Source organism: Pezoporus occidentalis, unplaced genomic scaffold (genome assembly GCF_034315485.1).
Source record: "Pezoporus occidentalis ecotype Australia unplaced genomic scaffold, CSIRO_AGI_Poc_V1 ctg4, whole genome shotgun sequence".
In the NCBI taxonomy this organism is placed as follows: Eukaryota; Metazoa; Chordata; class Aves; order Psittaciformes; family Psittacidae; genus Pezoporus; species Pezoporus occidentalis.
In genome coordinates, this window is record NW_026915724.1 from 12,393,622 (window position 1) to 12,412,626 (window position 19,005).

The 19,005-nt window shown below is 40.6% G+C and overlaps 1 protein-coding gene across 4 annotated transcripts in view; it reads right to left on the bottom strand.

The window, feature by feature from the left end:
• Window positions 1-19,005, bottom strand: part of SPIDR (scaffold protein involved in DNA repair) — a 206,012-nt gene that overhangs the window by 75,347 nt on the left and 111,660 nt on the right. For 3 of the 4 annotated variants that reach the window (XR_009967598.1, XM_062633442.1, XM_062633441.1), the window contains one exon: window positions 1,081-1,291. The exons of the other annotated variant lie outside the window; for it this stretch is intronic. Coding sequence is in view for 2 of the 3 variants with exons in the window: in XM_062633442.1 (XP_062489426.1) it covers window positions 1,081-1,291 (211 nt within the window). In the remaining variant the exon portion in view is untranslated. The remainder of the gene's footprint in view (window positions 1-1,080; window positions 1,292-19,005) is intronic. 4 annotated transcript variants of the gene reach the window in all.

The window sequence follows — 19,005 nt, forward strand, 5'->3', positions numbered from 1 at the left end:
GAATGCCATCCAGAGGGACCTTGACATGCTTGTGAGGTGGGCTGATGCCAACCTCATGAAGTTTAACCATGCCAAGTGCAAGGTCCTACACCTGGGTTGGAGCAATCCCAGGCACAGCTACAGGTTGGGCAGAGAAGAGATTCAGAGCAGCCCTGCGGAGAAGGACTTGGGGGTGTTGGTTGATGAGAAAATGAACATGAGCCAGCTTCAGTGTGCACTCACAGCCCAGAAAGCCAACCGTATCCTGGGCTGCCTCAAAAGGAGCGTGACCAGCAGGTCGAAGGAGGTGATCCTGCCCCTCTACTCTGCTCTTGTGAGACCTCACCTGGAGTATTGTGTGCAGTTCTGGTGTCCTCAACATAAAAAGGACATGGAGCTGTTGGAACAAGTCCAGAGAAGGGCCACAAGGATGATCAGGAGAATGGAGCACCTCCTGTATGAAGACAGGCTGAGGAAGTTGGGGCTGTTCAGCCTGGAGAAGAGAAGGCTGCATGGAGACCTCATGGCAGCCTTCCAGTATCTGAAGGAGGCCTATAGGGATGCTGGGGAGGGACTCTTCATTAGGGACTATAGTGACAGGACAAGAGGTAACAGATTAAAACTTAAACAGGGGAAGTTTAGATTGTATATAAGGAGGAAATTCTTTCCTGTTAGGGTGGTGAAGCACTGGAAAGGGCTGCCCAGGGAGGTTGTGAATGCTCCATCCCTGGCAGTGTTCAAGACCAGGTTGGACGAGGCCTTGGGTGATATGATTTAGCGTAAGGTGTCCCTCCCCATGGCAGGGGGGTTGGAACTAGATGATCTTAAGGTCCTTTCCAACCCTAACGATTCTATGATTCTATGATTCTATTTAGCATAATAATGAGACTTCAGCAAAATAACCTCACAGCAGCTCAGCATCTGGATTGGCCAAAAGCCTCCACTAAGAAAATATTATTAAAATAAACACTGCATATTATTCAGCCTTGGCTAAATGCAAGGGGAAACTGAACAGGTCAGTGATTTAGAATCTTGGTTTTGTTATGATTTCCAACAGCAACCTCTTAGCAAGTACTGCACTGTGACCCAAATGGACCTTACCTGATTATCTGAAGTTTGCTCGTGTGACTCATCATCAACGTCATCGAGCCTGAACACCTCTGCCAAAGATATAATATTCTTCCTAATAAGCATCTTTGTAAGACCATATGTCTTCTCTCTTGTTTCTGAGTGTTCACTGGGTAGCACCTTCTCACTAAAATATGTATTCATGATAACAGGAACATCCGCATTTCTGAGAATCAGTTTTTGCCTGGAAAAAAATAATTTCAGTGGCATCAAATCAATTACAAGGTAAACTACCAATAAGCACTATTTTAAAATGTCTTTTGTGTTGTACTTCTCTCCCCCTTCTTCTATAGTTAATACTAAAACACTCCAAGGTATGTTATCCAAATTGTAAATAACCCACCCCATAGATATATTCAGCATGACCAGCCCTACTAGCTCAGACATAGCCCTGGGTGAGTGGAGCTCCTCTGCACCCAGGGACAACTTACAGCTGGAAGCCATCTGAACTGACAAGCCCCATGAACCACATCTGGTTTCACACAAACCCTACTTAGTGTCTCTGCATTGTCACCGCAGAACCAAGGACATGAGGAATGCTGGCATACAGTTACTGAGGTAAAAGCCATGAACAAAATATTATTAATGCTGCTCTGTGTTAATTCAGAGTGCTGGCTCTGCTGGACCCAGCCTGGCCCCTGTAGAGCAGCACATCCCTCTCTAGTGTATGCTTCCCACTGACCCACATTCATTCCCACTGCAGCCAGCAGCAAGCTGTTCCCTCTGCTCTTTCTCCTCTCTTTTTCTAAGAGCAAAATCTTATGCATTTCCTACTATTGCCATATATTACTTTGCCTGTGTGTATTGCTGCTGTCTCCAAGACCCAGTTTTGGTTTCTAGTGCCAATGTAAATTTTCAAACAGTTTCGCATGCAGCAATTTCTTGCCTACTAGGTTAAGGTAATGGTTGCAGAATCTCTAAACACACAATAATTTAATGCCAGAGCACATCTCAGTGGCGGATTTTTTCATATGCTAGTACTGCAAACACACAGTTAGAAATACACTTTCTATATTCACAGGATACAAACCTAATGAAGTCAGCTAACAAAAACAATCAGCAATCTCATTTTCTAGAGACCATCAAAACAGAAACAAAACTCACTGAGTGACTTTATTGCAGGCTGTGTTTTTCTACTGTTAGATTTTTATCACTTGGGAGTAAAACAAGGCCTCCTGCCTTGGCAGCAAAGTTGAGCTGACCCGAGTTCAGAAGTAACCTCAGGACTTCAGTCTTTAGACTGCTCAACAGTCATATTATGAAGCAAGTTTTCACATCTATGACACTGCTTGTGAAAATACAACCATGCAAAGTCAAAAGGCAAATGAAAATGAAACAAAAAAAAACCACTCAAAAATACTTATTTCTGATCTCAGTCCATACAAGATTTTGACCATGAGCTGTTTTATAACAGATTCCTTCATCCACCTGAGTATGGATATGTAAATGAAAGTGAAAGCTTTTATATTTTCAAAGGCATAGAAAGAGTTGCAACAAGTTATTAAATACAATCCCCATTTTTTCATAATTAGGAAAATAATGCAACAGAAAGATGACCTCTGCCTTTTAGAAAAAAATATACATTTAAAACTAAGCTTTCCACTTGAAACTATGAATCATACACATAAATTATAAAAAAGATGTATTGCTTCTATCTGTGAACACCCATAGAAGTTATGATTTGAAACAGAAAATTCATTAAAAGTTACAGCATGAAGCTAAGTACTGAGCTTCACCACGATGCCTTACTGCCATCTGTGAGCTCTTCAGATCTAAATGAGCCATGGCTCATCCCTAAGGGACACCGAGTCCCTTGACTCCAGGTGAATGTGCTAACAAAGGTCCCAGTTAAGAGCATGACAGTAGCTCACATGGCTACCAAACTAAAACTGCCAGATAATTTTCTGCATTACAGGATTAAACCTGAGGAATTAGCTTAGTCAGCAAACCAAGAAATCTCTGATCTCATGAGATTTTTCAGGTGTCACTACCCCCTTGTTTCTGAAGAACAAAAAAGTATATAGTTTGTTGCAGATGTCAGAACAGTTTGGGCTGTCATTACATGCAGATGTGGAATGAAAATTTTAGCACCTACTTTCTTGAGACGTCTGTGTTGAGACCCAAAGTAAACAGGAAATCTCGCTGAACACAAGACTGTTACATCACTAATGTAAGAAGAATGTTTGCTTGATCTAAATCATCTCATTCTCTAAAAAAATACTGACGTTAGTAGCAAATCATTCGCAGGAACTCTGAGGTTTATGGGTTTATTTTTATTTTCCTGTACAGATCTGTAATCAGCTTTTTTTCTTTTTTTTTTTTTTTAAGGCAGGCAGGTTTTACTGATACCCAAATTACATGTACCATGGTTTTGCATATGCCTTCCATGCCTCGAGTACTTTTATAACCACCTAGAGCTTTCTGAGGTCAGTGTTCACATCTTTACATGAGTAATGCATAAATTAATGTCTACTCAGCATTTACACAAAGCAAAAAGTAAACATATATAACTTGCAGGAAAAGCCCCCCATTTCTTTACTGCAGTCACTGCCCTTGAGGAATTATTTGGCTAAGGCCTGCAGAAGCATCCACAGACTTAGCAGTAACTCTTCAGCTAGGTCAGAGGAATAATCACAGTAGTCCACTTATATCTTCTCTATTTCTCAAAGGACAGATTCCTCCCAATAGGAAAGGAAAAGTATCAGCAATAAATAGTAATAATAACCAACTGAAATGAAAGAAATAAGATAAATGTTTGCAATAAGCTCACTATTTTGTGTATAGCTGGATAGCTAAATAGAAATATTTTATGTTTATATATATAGATAATACCTTTAAAATAATTTCTATTAAATCTATATAATATGTATAATATATGACATTATATTGTACCATATCATATAATATGTATTATTCTAAACTTATATGTCTCTATAATTTCTTCAATATGAAGAGCAGAATTATTAATATAATATTAATTAACTGAATGAAAATTCTGTCCTTTTCCAGAAGTTCTTCCTAGTATTGCTTAGCTCAAGCAAGCACTACAGGATGGGAATTTTGTTCATCATAATCATGGCAGAAAACTCTCCATTGCCACTATGTATTGTTCAAACTGTTCTCTTTGCAACAAAAGCAACCATGTTAGAAACACATACACATGCCTTAATTCTTTTTTGTCTGGTTGAAAGACACAGACTAGGGCAAAGAAAGCCAGCCAAGCTGCAACAGTTGGGAAAATAAACAAAAATCAGTTCCGCAAGCAACCCCTGGGGTCCTGAGCTGCATGTGTTGCCCTGTGCCTGAGACACCGTAACTGCTCACCTCAACCTTCTGTATCTGTATGTGCAGATTCTCTATGGCCAGAAGTAGCCCTACTCTGCAGGATACACTCTGCAGTATCCTCTTAACAGATAAGGTCTTAAATGGTCATTTCAGGCCTTCTGTGACCTCTCTTACATTTCTTCTTTTCTGTCTGCTTCATTATATTTAAAAGATTGTTTTCAAAGCATGAGAGACATCATCTCATTTAGCAAATCACACAGAGACAATGGAAAGAAAGCACACTGCAGGCTTAAAAAAAAAACCAACCCTCTCTTATACTCTATGATTTTCTTCTTGCTCAGCAAAGCATATTTGAATGTTGGATTAGTTGTGGACTTCCTTAATAATTGCCTTTAGAGGAAAGGTCATTTGTAATGACCTGAAGTAGAGACTGTGAACTTTTTATACTACAGGGCATTTCTTTTCCTGGTATGTAGACAATCAGCAGTTGCCGTAACTGGTCACATGCTGAAGGAACATGAGGCAATAATGTTATTTTTTAGCTTTTCCAGCAGCATCGTGCTTCTCTGTCCAGGACGTAGCTTGCTTTTTCTCTTCCTCCCCCCTGTGATGAAATGGTTATCTGGCAGATAGCAGGAGATGTCCTTGCCTACTTCTGCATTAATTGTGGTCTATCACCATTTGAGACGTGGAACGCTGCAGAAACTTACAGCGCGACACGCTGTAAAGTGGCTGAAGTTTGAACCTGAGGCAGGGTCTTAATCCTGCAGTGGAACAGTCGTCAGGTTTGCACTGTGGTCTCCCGGCGCAGCCCATCCCCAGGCTCAGCCAGCGTGAAGCTGTGACTCTACAGCAGCAGCTAGCTCACAAACCACACGCTTCCGCTCAGTTCTGCTGACATCAAACGGCAATGCTGGTTCATGAACTCCAGAAGACTCTGGATCACTTTAAACTACAGAATATATTTTTCTGTTCGCTCTCCATGGGTATTTTATTGGGCTTTTTCTCTTTTACCAAGTGTAAAATGCCTCAGGCGTTTCTTTTTTTTTTAAAAGAACACTCTTAACATTTCAGTGACCTACAACATGCACTGTAATTATGAAACAGGCTAATTTCAAGCCTCAGAACAATGATTTCTCCATAAAGGAGGTTTAACACCCACCAAGTAGGACAGTAGTAGTACGTGCAGGATCAGAGCATGCCAGAGCCTTACACTGCTGCCCAGAAGCATGAGGAATCAACCCTCACAGGGACACCGTACAGGGCCCATCCCTAACTTCTAGGAACTGCTCCATATTTTGCCCAATATGAGGGAAGTTGCTCATGCTGCCTCTCACTTGGGTTTGAGTGCCATTTGAAATGTTGCACCTGTGAAAAATTGTAACATGTCCAAGAAGTCCCTGAGCACTGACAAAATAATGATTTAAAAACCCCCAAATTTCCCAAGTCCAGGCAGATCTCTGCCCACCCTCCACTCAAGGTTGGTAGCTATCTTCCCAATATGTAACCCAAATTCAAAAGTCACGTGGAACAGACCACAGAATTTTTATATACGACAGAGAAATCTTACCACTCACGTGTGAGCCTGCATCAGCATCATTTACCATTGCTTGAATGATCTGTGTTTGTGAGCTCACACTTTCACCATGCAAAACTTCTTCCCCTGCCCCAACCTCAAAGACAGAAAGCAAAAATCAGCTGGTAATCTTTCTTTGAAATTATCTTATTTAAAGCAACAGATTATTGTGGAACAAGTTTGCAAGCTTGATTCTTTTCCCCATGATGAAATAGTGTTAATCAATGTCCAGAGTCATAGATGTCGAATATACCATTCTCAACTGTGTCAGGTTTCCAAACAAATGTAGCTTTAGCACCTCAGAATAGCAGCTCTGCAGAGGACAGAACAATTAAAACATACTCAAGCTGTGTCTAAAATGTCCACTTTTAGAGGATGATACATTTTGTTTGTGAATACCTGGATATCTGTTTTGTTCTCCTACTGGAAAAATATTTTGCCTGAGGACTCATTTCATGAATACAACACACAAAGAATACATAGCTATTAAATTTCTATATTGCTATAATCCAATCTGTTTCCATTTGTTACTCTACCTTAAGTAAAAGAAAACTCCAATGAAATTTGTAAAACAATATAGGTAATGAAAAAAAAAAGGAATCTTTTCTATTACAGCATAAGTTCTTTCTGCAAAATAATATTCTACTTTTCAACTAAATTACTTGCAAACCTAAGAAATCACTCCAGAAAGAAATTACTGTATTCAAAGCCAACATTTTTATCTCGATATCATTTTGCTAATTTCAAAGTAATCATATAAACTAACCACCCGCTTGCCATAGTACTGCCTTTTGAAATGTGACACCCTGTACCACGAAAATAAGTTGTATGGAAATTTTCACACTTAAGAGCTCTGCTATAAAAAGCTTGTGGTTAACATTATGCACTACTATAACACACACCTGGTGCTCTCAGCTCTGTGGGGAGGCACACCGTGTGCTAACTGAAGAGGATGTACAGGTCTTCTGATGTAGGAAAGCACAGATGGATATCAAAGCAAATCTCATCTACCTCCAGGGAATTACTGTCATACCAGGTTTTACCAAGACTGGAAAGTAGGGAAGTTTCTCAGAGCTCTCCAACCACTTGCTTCAGCTATGAAGAAATTACCTGAGATTTCTAGTATTCTGGACCACAATTTATCATGACGGAGCTTAACCTTTGTGTTTAGCACCACCAAACACAAAATTCCAGCCACAGGCTATGCTTATGTACAAACTGGCACAAAAACAGTCTCTTGAACTCATGGGGGTTATACTTTTGAGAGAATTTGCTAAAAATCTACTCCAACTGTGATGCTGAGATTTTTTTTAATATTTTACACATAGGCACAAAGCAAGTTTTAAAAGATGTAAACTTTATTATTAAAAAACCTGCACACAGTAGAGCATTAAATGAGAAAGTCTGCTTTAAAACCAAACCAAAACAAAAAGACTCCCCCACACACAGTATGAGTGGGTTACAAGTAACTAGGGAGATGTAAATATCATGGTTATCTTTTCATAATCAAGATGTTATGAAAGAATTCCAATCTGTGTGTTTACCCCATATATCAACTTGTGTCTGACTAGCCACGAGCTCGTTATTCAGACAACTTCTCTCTGCTCCCAGTGCCAAACTGCACGTAGGGTTTGAAGTGGGTGAGGGAAGATGGCTGGAACCACCAGAAAGCCCAGGGATATGTCAGAGAGATTCTGAAAGGGGAAAAAGGGAAGTAAGCAAACTGCAATGTGACACTGTATTAAAACTTGTTGTGAATGTTAGAGACAACAAAAATTGCTGTACTGGTGTGAGATCAGAGGCCCATCTACCCCATACTCTAGCTTACAGCAGGGAACAGCAAATGTTTGAGAAAGACTATGAAAATGAAAGCAAGCTCCTAGTGAAAGTTCTCTATAACACTCTCTAATAACTTCTAAAAACTTTCATCTTAGGGACTTCCTCAAGCAGAAGTAATACCTTTGTAGTAGGCTTTTCTTCCAAGAACTTATGTGCCTACTTTTTGACCATTTGTACATTTACAGCATCCACAACATCCTGCAGCATCCACAGTGCTCTACAGTCTAACTACACACATGTGAGAAACCACTTCCTTCTATTTGTTTTGATCTGTCACCTAGTGGTTACACTGCTGCCCCCCACTTCTTGCTTTCAAGAGGCAGTGAACAATCATTCTTCTCCATGCACTTCCTAATCCAGACCTTTATCACATCCTCTCCCAGCCACTGCTTTTTCAAGGTGAAGAGCCCTAGTGATCTTAGTCATTTCTCATTTCCATACCTCTCTCCTTGTCACTCTTCTCTAACAATTTTCCACTTCTGCTAAGTATTTTTTGATTTAGGAGACTGAGATTCCAACCTAAAAACACACCATGAATTTCTACAGTGACATCACGATGTTTCTGACTCCATTTCTAGCAAGTCTTACCATTCTATGTATTTTTCTGCTCATTAGAGAAAAACTAAGTTGACATTTTAATGGAGCTATCAGAACACTAAAAACATACTGGATACTGTATGGATCTAGTATGGATCTGGATACTAGTAATCCAGAGTCCATGATTTTATATATGCACTTTTTGCATTTACCTACAATTTCCTAGTAAGAGAGGTCAAATACTTCCTCCAGCACTAGTTCTAGAGCACTCTATAGGAGGATGAATATATTCCCCTGTCCATAGGATTGTGAGGAGTGTGCCACTGAAGAAGGAAACCTGTATAGTATTGTGTTGTACAGAAGATGTCTAATTCTTTATTTCCTCCATAGGCACCATGACACAATGGAGATATGAGGCAACAGGTTACACCAGCAACTCTTCTTCCTGTGGTAGAAAGGTAAGGAATGTGCCCACTCTGCCACTGTTACACATCATCACCACTCCTGAGGTAAGAGAAGCTGCTTCTCAGACTGGAAGAGTTCTGCAGTATCTCAGAATTTCTGACCAGGGTATGGGGAGCCAGGGTACTTGGCTGGTTGGCTCAAGTTTGGAGGATTATTGGAGAACTTTAACAAACAAATTCAATTTCAAACCACATTGTTCTATGTTCTGTTCACAATGTTCACAGATTATTAAGCCTTTTCTCCCATAGAGGTTTGGCATTTGCTATTGGCAAAGACTCTTTACGAGTCCATGCTTGCATACATGCTCAGAAGTGCTTTCACATGCACAGTAGATAGAACAAATACCTATCCCTGAGTAAACTCTAGTATTCAGAAAGACAGCTCAATATATTCATATGCTTGATTTTACTTAAGCATTTTGTTATTAAATCTGATATATAAAAAAATAAAACCCACAACACAACTACAAAACAAGCAAAAACTCCCATTACACTTGTTCAGGTGCTCCTTTTCTGGTACGCATTTCTGTGCATTTCCTATTGTTTCTTGGCCAGGACATGGAGCAAGACCAAAGTTTGGTCTGGCCTGTGAAGTCACATCTTGTGCAGACAAATCCCGTGCTATCAGCACGTTAGTAGAGAGACAGTAGCTAAAAATAGCAGTAGTCCTGGGAACACAAAGGTGGTCACAAAAGGTAGCGAGAGCTTGTTCAGTGCCACAGAGCACAACAGCAAAGCAGAAAACTCTCTCTAGGCTGGTCAAACTCCTTCAGCAAGAAACATGTTTTTTAGACCTCCAGGCAGGAGGAGCCTGAAGGTCTAAAGGAATAGCGCCAGGCAAAGGGAATTAGCTGGACCCAGGCCACAGCCAGCTGCCATGCAGAGCTCCAGAGGCCCTTAGGTTGTAGACCAAGTTTACCTGCACTGGGGTACAGCTTCACTGAGCTGAGCAAAATCAATTTCTTTTACTTTATTTGGTGCTACCATTGATAAATGTGTAACAAAGGTAAAGGCCATGTGGCAAATCAGGTACCACAGAAATCTGTTTCAGGCAAAGTCCTGTCTGTAGTAATCCACCCACCACAGTTACCAGTGAAAGACAGCAACGTTAGAGGCCAGACTGGGAACTTTCTTTACTGAAACATCCTGCTGTAGACACAGCCTGAGTGAAACTTCCTGTGCAAGGGAAGCCCAGTGGCTCAGCTTGCCAGACTGCTCTTCTGTGATAAGCAAAACACCTTTCTTCCTTTCAGGGTGGAAAACAGCCCTTAACAGTGAATGTACTTTAAATTATTCACAGCAACTACTTTCAGAGCTTCTATGTAATGGTAAGTATCTTCTCCATTAAACTGCAATAGATGGATTCTGTGCCATTGTTCTTTCACACTTCAAACAAGGAAAATCCCTCTGACAAGTAACATTGAAAATCAACATTTTCTTTGTCTTTTTTTTTTCCTTTTTTTGAGTCTCAATATTCTTGCATAATTTCAAGGATATAATTCTACAGAACAAGCAAATACCTCTAATACTGAAATCTTAATACTGATGGTCTCCATGCCATCGCTTCACTTTTGGTTTGCTTTCTTTCACTGAACAGTTGCAATGACAACTAGCCACCAGATCATGTCTGGGAGAATTTTCATACTGTATCACAATACACACACATAAATTACTTCAATATCTACCAACCCAAGAAGCCAAGTTTATCCACCACAATTCTGTGTTACACACTCATGCTAATACAGCTTCTTGAAACTAATTAGAAGCCAAGTTGAAAGAAAGGGGAAAAAACCAAAACCTAAGAACAACTTTTTCAGAACAAGAGCAAGATCTGTTTTTTCCTAGAGGACATAAGAAAACAGAACTGTAACCTCAGTCACTGCTTGAAGCATAAACATAGCAAAACTTCCACAAGCCTAATAACCTTTAAAAACTGGGAAAAGTCTTGGCAGCAATGAGGTTGTGACATATGGTCACGCATGAAGGGCTGGTTCTCGGACAACCCACTTCAGCTACAGAGCTCTGCAGAAGCAACACACTTCCAAAGGAAAGGAGTGCTTTGGAGTATGGGCATCTCTACTGCATCCAGCCTTTCTCTGCCAAGGAGCAGAAACAAAGCCTTTGAAGTTGTGGGAAAGCACCTGTGAAAACATACAGATTTTGCAGAAAAATGGTGAGAGAGGCAGAAGGAAGGTGTGCCATCATGGAAATCTTGGCCCTGGCAAAGCAAAAACCCGTGAAGTTTATAGTGAGAATGACAAGAACAAAAGCAAAATTAGCCAGTACAAATAAATGTTTATACAATAAAGGGTGAAACAACTCCCCTAAACACATATTTCCCCAGCAAACAATTGTAAGTTAATAGGGGCTTAAATATATCCCATATTGTTTAACAAAGGATAGCATCTCTATTCTCAGGCCTGGAAGGTGCATACCAAATTTCAGAAGTGGGGATTTTGCAGCCAAATTTGAAAACCCGAGGAATATGAACCTAAAGGACTGCTGGCTGACTGCTGATAAAGGAATCAGCATGCATTTTATTTTTCTTCTTTATACTTTTCACTCTTCAAGTGCCTTCACTAAAATAACAGCAAGTACAGTATCACTGTACAATATGCCAAGCTTTACACTACACACACAAGATCAAACTGGCCCCAGCTTTTGGGCCAAGTCACGCGCTATCACAGGCAAAACCAAGAGAAGAAAATCTTTGACAAAAGGATCAGGCTGCAGCAAAACTACCTGCCTTTCATGCTGACTAGTCCCACTACAACTGAAATACCATTGCTAAGAAACTACTTTCTACCTTCAACAGAAATATGTTTGTGCCAGCTGATACTCACCCCTATGTAAGCTGAAATTCTTCGTGTTTTCCCACTCTGGTGGCAAGACCCTCCCCTTTTTCTTATTTATTTATCTTTTATTTAAAAGACTGTCCTATTCTTGTTCAGCTAGGCCAAGGCTGCCTTCTCTGAGATTCCTTTCCCAAGGAGCACACCTTGGTCTGCAGCCATGCTGGCAGACCCTTCTCATGCTGCTCCTCCTGGTGCTGCTGCTCTGCAAAGGAGGAGAGAGCTTCACGCTCATGCTCACGTGCAAATCAAGATGGACCTAAATACAACTTATTCTCTTAGTCAACTACATCAATAAACAGGATGTGGAAAAACATAAATGCAAGAAAACTACCCCATTCTTGCTTTAAGTTGTGACAGTAAATACATTTAGGATACTGCATTTTAACACATATTTATACATCTGTTTTAAAGCAAAGTTACTCGTGTGCCATATTTTCCTCTTCATCAGTGGCTTAAATAAAGCATACCTGAAGTGAGAGCAAAACTGTCTAGTACAAATACTGTTCAAAGAGGAGTCTTTGGGTTGATTTCCTGTATGTAAATGTGCTCAGCTGAAAAAATGTCCAGGGCATGATTCCCAGACTATGATACAGGAAAAAAGAGGAGTTCCCTGGCTTAGTTAACATCAGAGGGAAGACACAAGGGACTCATCAGGAGAAAAGAGGCCATTCTGTGTCTCTAGCACGTGTGTGCACATACACACAAAACTGCATGCACATGCGTGTGCTCCCTCCCCTTCCTTGCCCCTGCCCGGGTGGGGTGGGTGAGCTGGCACAACATCCACCCAAAGGAAGAGCTCTTCCAGGATCTGATACAGTGTTTTTACACTCAACTGACTGCATACAACATTCCTTTTTTTAAAAAAATATTATCTGTTTGCTTGCTTGGAGCGTCACAAAGATAATATTCACGTCTGTGACCCTGACTGTCTCTGGTCAAGAGGCAAAGAGACTGTGCAGACCGCGCTGCTTTCCAGCACCCCTGGGATGCCTGCCAGAAAACAGAGCTGCTGTCTCAGAGGAGAGGGTCAGATCCTTTGGCCTTCGGCTAATGTTGTTAGCGGTCCCTCTGGCTAACTCCTGAGATGGTGAATGGCATGCACAAGAGACTTGCCTTCCACAGCCTTACACCTGTGATAGAGATGTACGCAGTAAAAACACATTGGGATTTTCTTCTCCTAAATGTGGGGAGAGAATTATTATTTTTTTCTTAGACAACCTTATCCCCAGATCATTTTTTCTCCCCATTTCTTCTTTATCATTGCTATCCTCCAAATTCCTACACCACCACCCTCTTTAACTGCCAAAAACATTCATATCTGTTCTCTACGCTGTGGTTAAGTGTACATGTGGGCTGAAAATCTTACAAAGAATCTTATTTCAACACAGCTTCACTGTTCATGTATTGCTTTAACAACCAGCTATACACGGCCAAACAGCATCACAGAATCTCATTTCAAGGACTGACTCAACTACAGGAGCACTCAAAGTGAATTGAACTTACTGTCCTTCCCATAAACACTTGCCGGAGTGCATTTTTAAGAGAAATGTTGCCAAGTGCAGAAATGCAACCTCTGCCCTTGGAAGTCCTTGAACTAAAGTTTGCTGAAGGCTGGCAGGTTAATCCAGGGAAAAATCCATCTGTGTTTGCCCAGTCCTTCTGTTCTCCCACCAACATGCACTCCTGGAGATAGGGTACCCAGATAGGCAGAACTACTATCTAATCTGATAGGGCTGGTCTGTTCATCACAACACATTTCGCCTCCATGCCAATAAAAGCATAGCCTAACAGAAAAGCAGAACATGAAACGCAGTTAAGCATTATGTGCATTTTTAGTATGTCTCAAGCTCATTCTGTCATGACAGTGTTCAGTATAATACCTTCAGCTGCCACAGACCATGACCACAACCAATGGTGTAATGACAGTAATGTACATATGTTTGCATGGCTATGTAGAGTATACAAATCCCTCATTTCATTAACTCCGCACAGAATGCATGAAAAGCTTGAGATTCAGGCAGATTTCATTCTATTTTATTCTGAGGTTTTTTCTGGGACTGCCTTTTTTTATTTAAGCTTACTCTGTAGAGGTTAAAATGAATTAATTTTTAAAGAATTCAAGGCCTTAACAAACAAACCCAAGAGTACCTGTCCACAACAGCTCTCTGTAAATGTAAACCCTCCCAAACCAAATCCTCCCCCTTTCACTTCAGAAAGCAGGTGGCCTTTACAGGGTGCCCTGAATGCTTGGCTGTGACTGATCAGTAGACCACACCTTAGCTCAGAAAGCCTCTTGAATTCACCAGGAAGTCTCCCTTCCATGCTTTCAGAGGGTACCTGGCTTTAAGGACACACACTAAACACAAGTGTAGCAGCTTAGCAGTCACTTGTACAGACTTTTCCATGCTACCTTTTTTAATGTTCTTAAATCACCAAAACCCAGGCCTAACAGCTTTCAAACAATTTTTAAAATGTGGTAAAATCACACATCCATTACAAAATATATGCTCATGTGCAAGGTCAGCTTACTTCTGCTTGGATAATACAGCTACAGAGAGATTGCTGTAGCATTTCAGTACCACTGCAATGGTTACAAGGTCCACATGAAAGGCAAAAATAGTTGCAACTTTTTGAATAGGCACAGGCACAGAAAAAGGCTGTGCTAGACCAGAAAACATAGCAAAAGAATACTGAAAATCAGTAATTCATGCAGCAGAATGAATGGCTGGTAAAAATTTAAGCAAACACTTTGCCTCTGCTCACTTGTATCACCTTTTCTGAGGTTCAGCCTTTACCGTGCTTCCATCCTCCCTAAGCTTGAACTGTATCAAGTGTGCTGCACTTTCTGAAAGGCTAGTATCATCTTTTCTTCACCATAACAGAATCAGGCATGCAAAGAACACTGCAGGTGTGGAGATAAAAAAAAATCCATCTAAACACAAACTCCATATTGAATGCTATTGAATGCTTCTTATCTTGTTCTTGCTTTTATTCTTTCTTCCCAGAAAGATTCTTCCCAGCTGTTTTGCTGTGTCTCAGTATTCCAACAGGGAGTAAATATGCTGTGGTGCCAGATCTCAAACGCAGAGTTACAACCAACAGCGTTATGACTTAAGCACCAGCTGAACAGGCACAGCCACAAATCCAGACTCTGTGGCTGAGAGCTCAGGGTCGCACTCAGGATGCCCCTGAAGTGCTGAAATCTTCATACTCTTCCTCTCTGAGCCAGGGAAAGGGGTGGCACTTCCAGAGACAACAGAATGCACAGTCACCCTTGGGTGACAAAAAGGGTTTTGGCATTGAGACAAACCTATGAGCACTGACCAGTTCCTCAGCAAAGGACATAACTCAGGTCTATCCTGACATAGGTACAGAGAACCTGGGGTATGGGAAATGCAGGTCAGATGGAGAGCTGCAGGACAAGCACCACAGGTATGCATAGCTGTGGTGTCTCATCCTGAATACAGAAAATATTCCAGAGGCTGGCACATTCTTCCAAATGTATTTTGAAGTAATCATTACCATAATGATTAGTATAATTTACCATAAGTAAATAAATAAATTCCTTTGCTATGTCCCTTAACCTCACTTACTTACTCTGAAAATCAGTTCAGTTAGTTTTACTTTCACTGCTCCTTGCTGCCAGATTAAGTTTGCTACGGGGCACACATTACTTGATAAAACCAATTTTATCTACTTGCGCATACATCTGTATTTGATTTATGCCACGGAAATATCTCTATGCTTTTCACAGAAACTGGGTTATAAAAGTTACACATGGAAAAAACAGTAACTGTGGATGCCTTCCTCCCAAACTGTAAACATAGCCAGAGACTTCTAATGTTTGTTTGAAAACACTTGCCCTAAGTGATAATCCTGATGGAAAAAAAGAAGTACTTTTGCTTACTCTGTGCCTTCAGGTGGCTCATTAAAACACAAAAGAAGAGGATATGAGTCTTTTTGCTTAGGCTAACCATCTTTGAGGAAGGAACCTGGCAGCAAGAGAGTCTAAACTCAATTTCTTCGTTTAATTTAGAATTTAATTTGTCAGCAAAACCAAAGTTCATAAAGAAGGCAAATTCTGACAAATTGCAACTGCCATGAGCTCTGCTAAGAGCAGGATGTAACATGAATGTAATTCTTCAAGAGAACAAATTATAAGCATTGCATCCAAACAAAAAATGCTTACGTTAATAAGTTTATACTACAGTTTGCCAACTCTTCAGGCTGGGTGCTAAGGAGAATTTGCCAACCTCCCTTTCACATGATAAAGTGATCTGCAGCACATCTACTGCATGTCAGCAGTACAAGACGATAGTTGTCCTATCGGGTTTTTGTATTACAGTTAGCCCTTTCTTTCTGTATACTGTACTGTAGTGCCCTAACTCTGGGCACATCCGTAAACAGAAGGAGGTAATATAAACAGAGCAGCAGTCTTTGCAAATTCAGTCTTAGAAGCCTTGCTCACCCAAGTAATTGGTGCCAAGAAAGAAAACGATTGCATATAAAAACAGTAATTTATTTGTATATCTAAAATAAAATACAGCACAAGTACTAGGTAAAAATGTTTGCTGCTCACTACAGTATACTCATAAGATGAAACAATTAAAATATACTACGTCCCATGGATGGGTAGAGTGGCACAGTCTGCAGACAAATGTGAAATATTACATTAGACACTAAGGTATCTGTAAATACCTGGTGACATTCCAAGCCTAAAATGTTTATTTGACATTTAAGAGTGGGGTTCATCTAGCTAACTTTCTCAATCCATCCCTTAGATTCTCTTTACAGTTGATGAGCAGAAATGAACAACCTCATAATGAGGTTCACCTGATGTCCTTAGGAGGAGGGGAGATAATTCCAGAAATGCCAGTTTCCTTCTCCTTGTTTCCTACAGAAGGATTAGGAAGGATACTCGCACAGCCATACCACAGGTGCCCTGGGTTGTGTGCTGCCTGCCATGCTGCTCAGGCAGGGCCAGCACAGCATAGAGTCAATCTGTAACCTGGCTATCCCCTTGTCAAAGCATCAGAGGCCTGCAGAGGTTCTCACCACATGAGCTGCTCTCAGCATTGCAAGCTCCATCATGGCATCATGGGAGGCTTCAATGGGTTGAGAAAAATCATAATGAAACCTTACTCCAAACTGCTCCCTGCCTCCTGTAATTATATGTACCTCTTGCCCAAGAAGGAGATTTTCTGCATCTCTCTTCTTGATGCTGAGAAGAGGGAAGTCTTCTTATCACCTACTTTTGTAGATAGAGAGATACAGCTAGGAGAAGAGATCTCCATTCTTACTTCTGCTTTCTTTTACTTTTCAACCATGAGAACACCGCAGTAGGATTTCATGAAAATTGAAGTAATCACAGAGAAACTACACAGGTTTGGTTTTTTTCATGTCCCTGAAAGCCAAATCAGATGTCACAGAACAAGGAAAACACCCACTGAAAAACTAGCATCGTATCACACAGAATAATTACACTCCACATTCTCCTACATATCTCCAAACTGTAGGAGCTAAACTGACAAGCAGTTGCACAAATGGGAATAACACTGGTGCTCAACACAGCCCCACACAGAAAAAGCACAAGTGACTCTGAACAAGTGAACAGCACAGCAGATATAGTGAGATCATAGTCATCCCCACACAGCCAAGAACTGTGATACATCCACGAGCTCACAGCATGCTGGAACCCATTAATTCTCTTCTAGACCTAGCTGCAGTGGCTGAACAGGATACATGCCTCTCACAGCTGTTCGGGACCAAGTACTAGCAGGGCTTCCCATTCCTACGGCAGAGCTCTAATCCTTTCAGCGCACAGCCAGCCAGATTAGCACGAACTGGTTTAAATCACCAGTTTCCATGCGGCTCTCAACTTCACACTAATCTACACAAAGGACTTTCACACATTCACCTCTACTATCTGCTGGCATGGGGCACTGATCTGCATCAAGACAGGAGGCGTGAGCAGGCGTCTGCTACCCGCAGAGTAAGCAGCTGTGAGCGATGATCCACACGACAGACAGATTTGCTGCAGCTGAAATTGGTCTCCTTGCTACTTTTCTGTCTCTCTGCTAATGTAGAATATGCTTGATCCTGCTGAGCCAGTTTAATGCAGTAGAACAACAAAAAAGTCATAATCTCCCCCCCATCCCATCTTATTTTAAATTTATTTTCTGATTAGTTTCCTCCTAGTTTAGTGATGTGAATCACAAGCACACAAGCCTTGCAAGACGATGCAATGCTGCAAGCATATGCAATGGCTAAACTTTATGCTATATAAATACTTTGCATAAGTCATAGAGATGTAAATTATGCTGGAAAGGGATAAAAAAAGATTATTCTGCATTTGTTCAGGATGAGCAATTCATTTTTTCACTGTCAATCCACATCAGAGTGGTAACTTTATATGCAGCTCGCAGCATGTTCAGAACACTTCCCTAGCAGACGTGATTCCTGTTGTTCTTCTGAGTTATGGCTTATTATCTTGTTTTTATTCTACTTGATGCAGTTATTTCTTTGAGAGGGCAAAACAGAGTGAATGGGGATAAACCAGAAATAAACAGGAGCCAAACCCCCTCACTGTCTACAACAAAAACACGTCACTAGCAACCACAAAGGATATTAAAATCAACAGATAAAGGTCAGATAAAGCATAAGATAAGGTAGTGCGCACATTAGTATCTCAAAGATGCTATTACAAGGTTAATCAGTTATGCTGGCAAGATTTAGGTTTGAGTTACTTGGTGCCTAAGAAGCAAAATTAAAATAATTTATTTCTACTTTATAAACAAAATGTAAATCAGCCACAAAATTGCTACTTTAATGAACACAAGTAATATAATGCAATAAAATCTAAGTCTTAGAGGCATGCTATCCCTAGGGATTTTTGCATTACTATGGCTATACACAGTACAAGTAAGGGTGCTTTGCCTTAATTCAGCCTTGGGCTCTACCACTGCATTGCCTTTTTTACAACCACAGAAGTCAAGCAGAGAGGTTACACCAGAGTTTAGCTGCTCCAATGTAAAAAAGAAACCCAAATTTTCAACACAGATACGCCCTATTCTGGCTGATGGCAAACAGAAGAATTTTGCCATCATTTAGTTACCTAGAATAGGGTCTTTCTTTGTCTGCTTTTGGGATGGCTACCGAATACTGTGAACTAGAGATTTCTTCTTCATCTAACAAAAATCAGAAGTTCAGGACTTGTATTTTGACTGTTTCTGCAATTTTTCTTCAATTGTGATCCTACTATATTTGTACGACTGAAATGTAAAGTCGTGAAGAAAATTCACAGCTGCCTGTTTCACCTAGGGGTTGGCTCCACATTCTCACT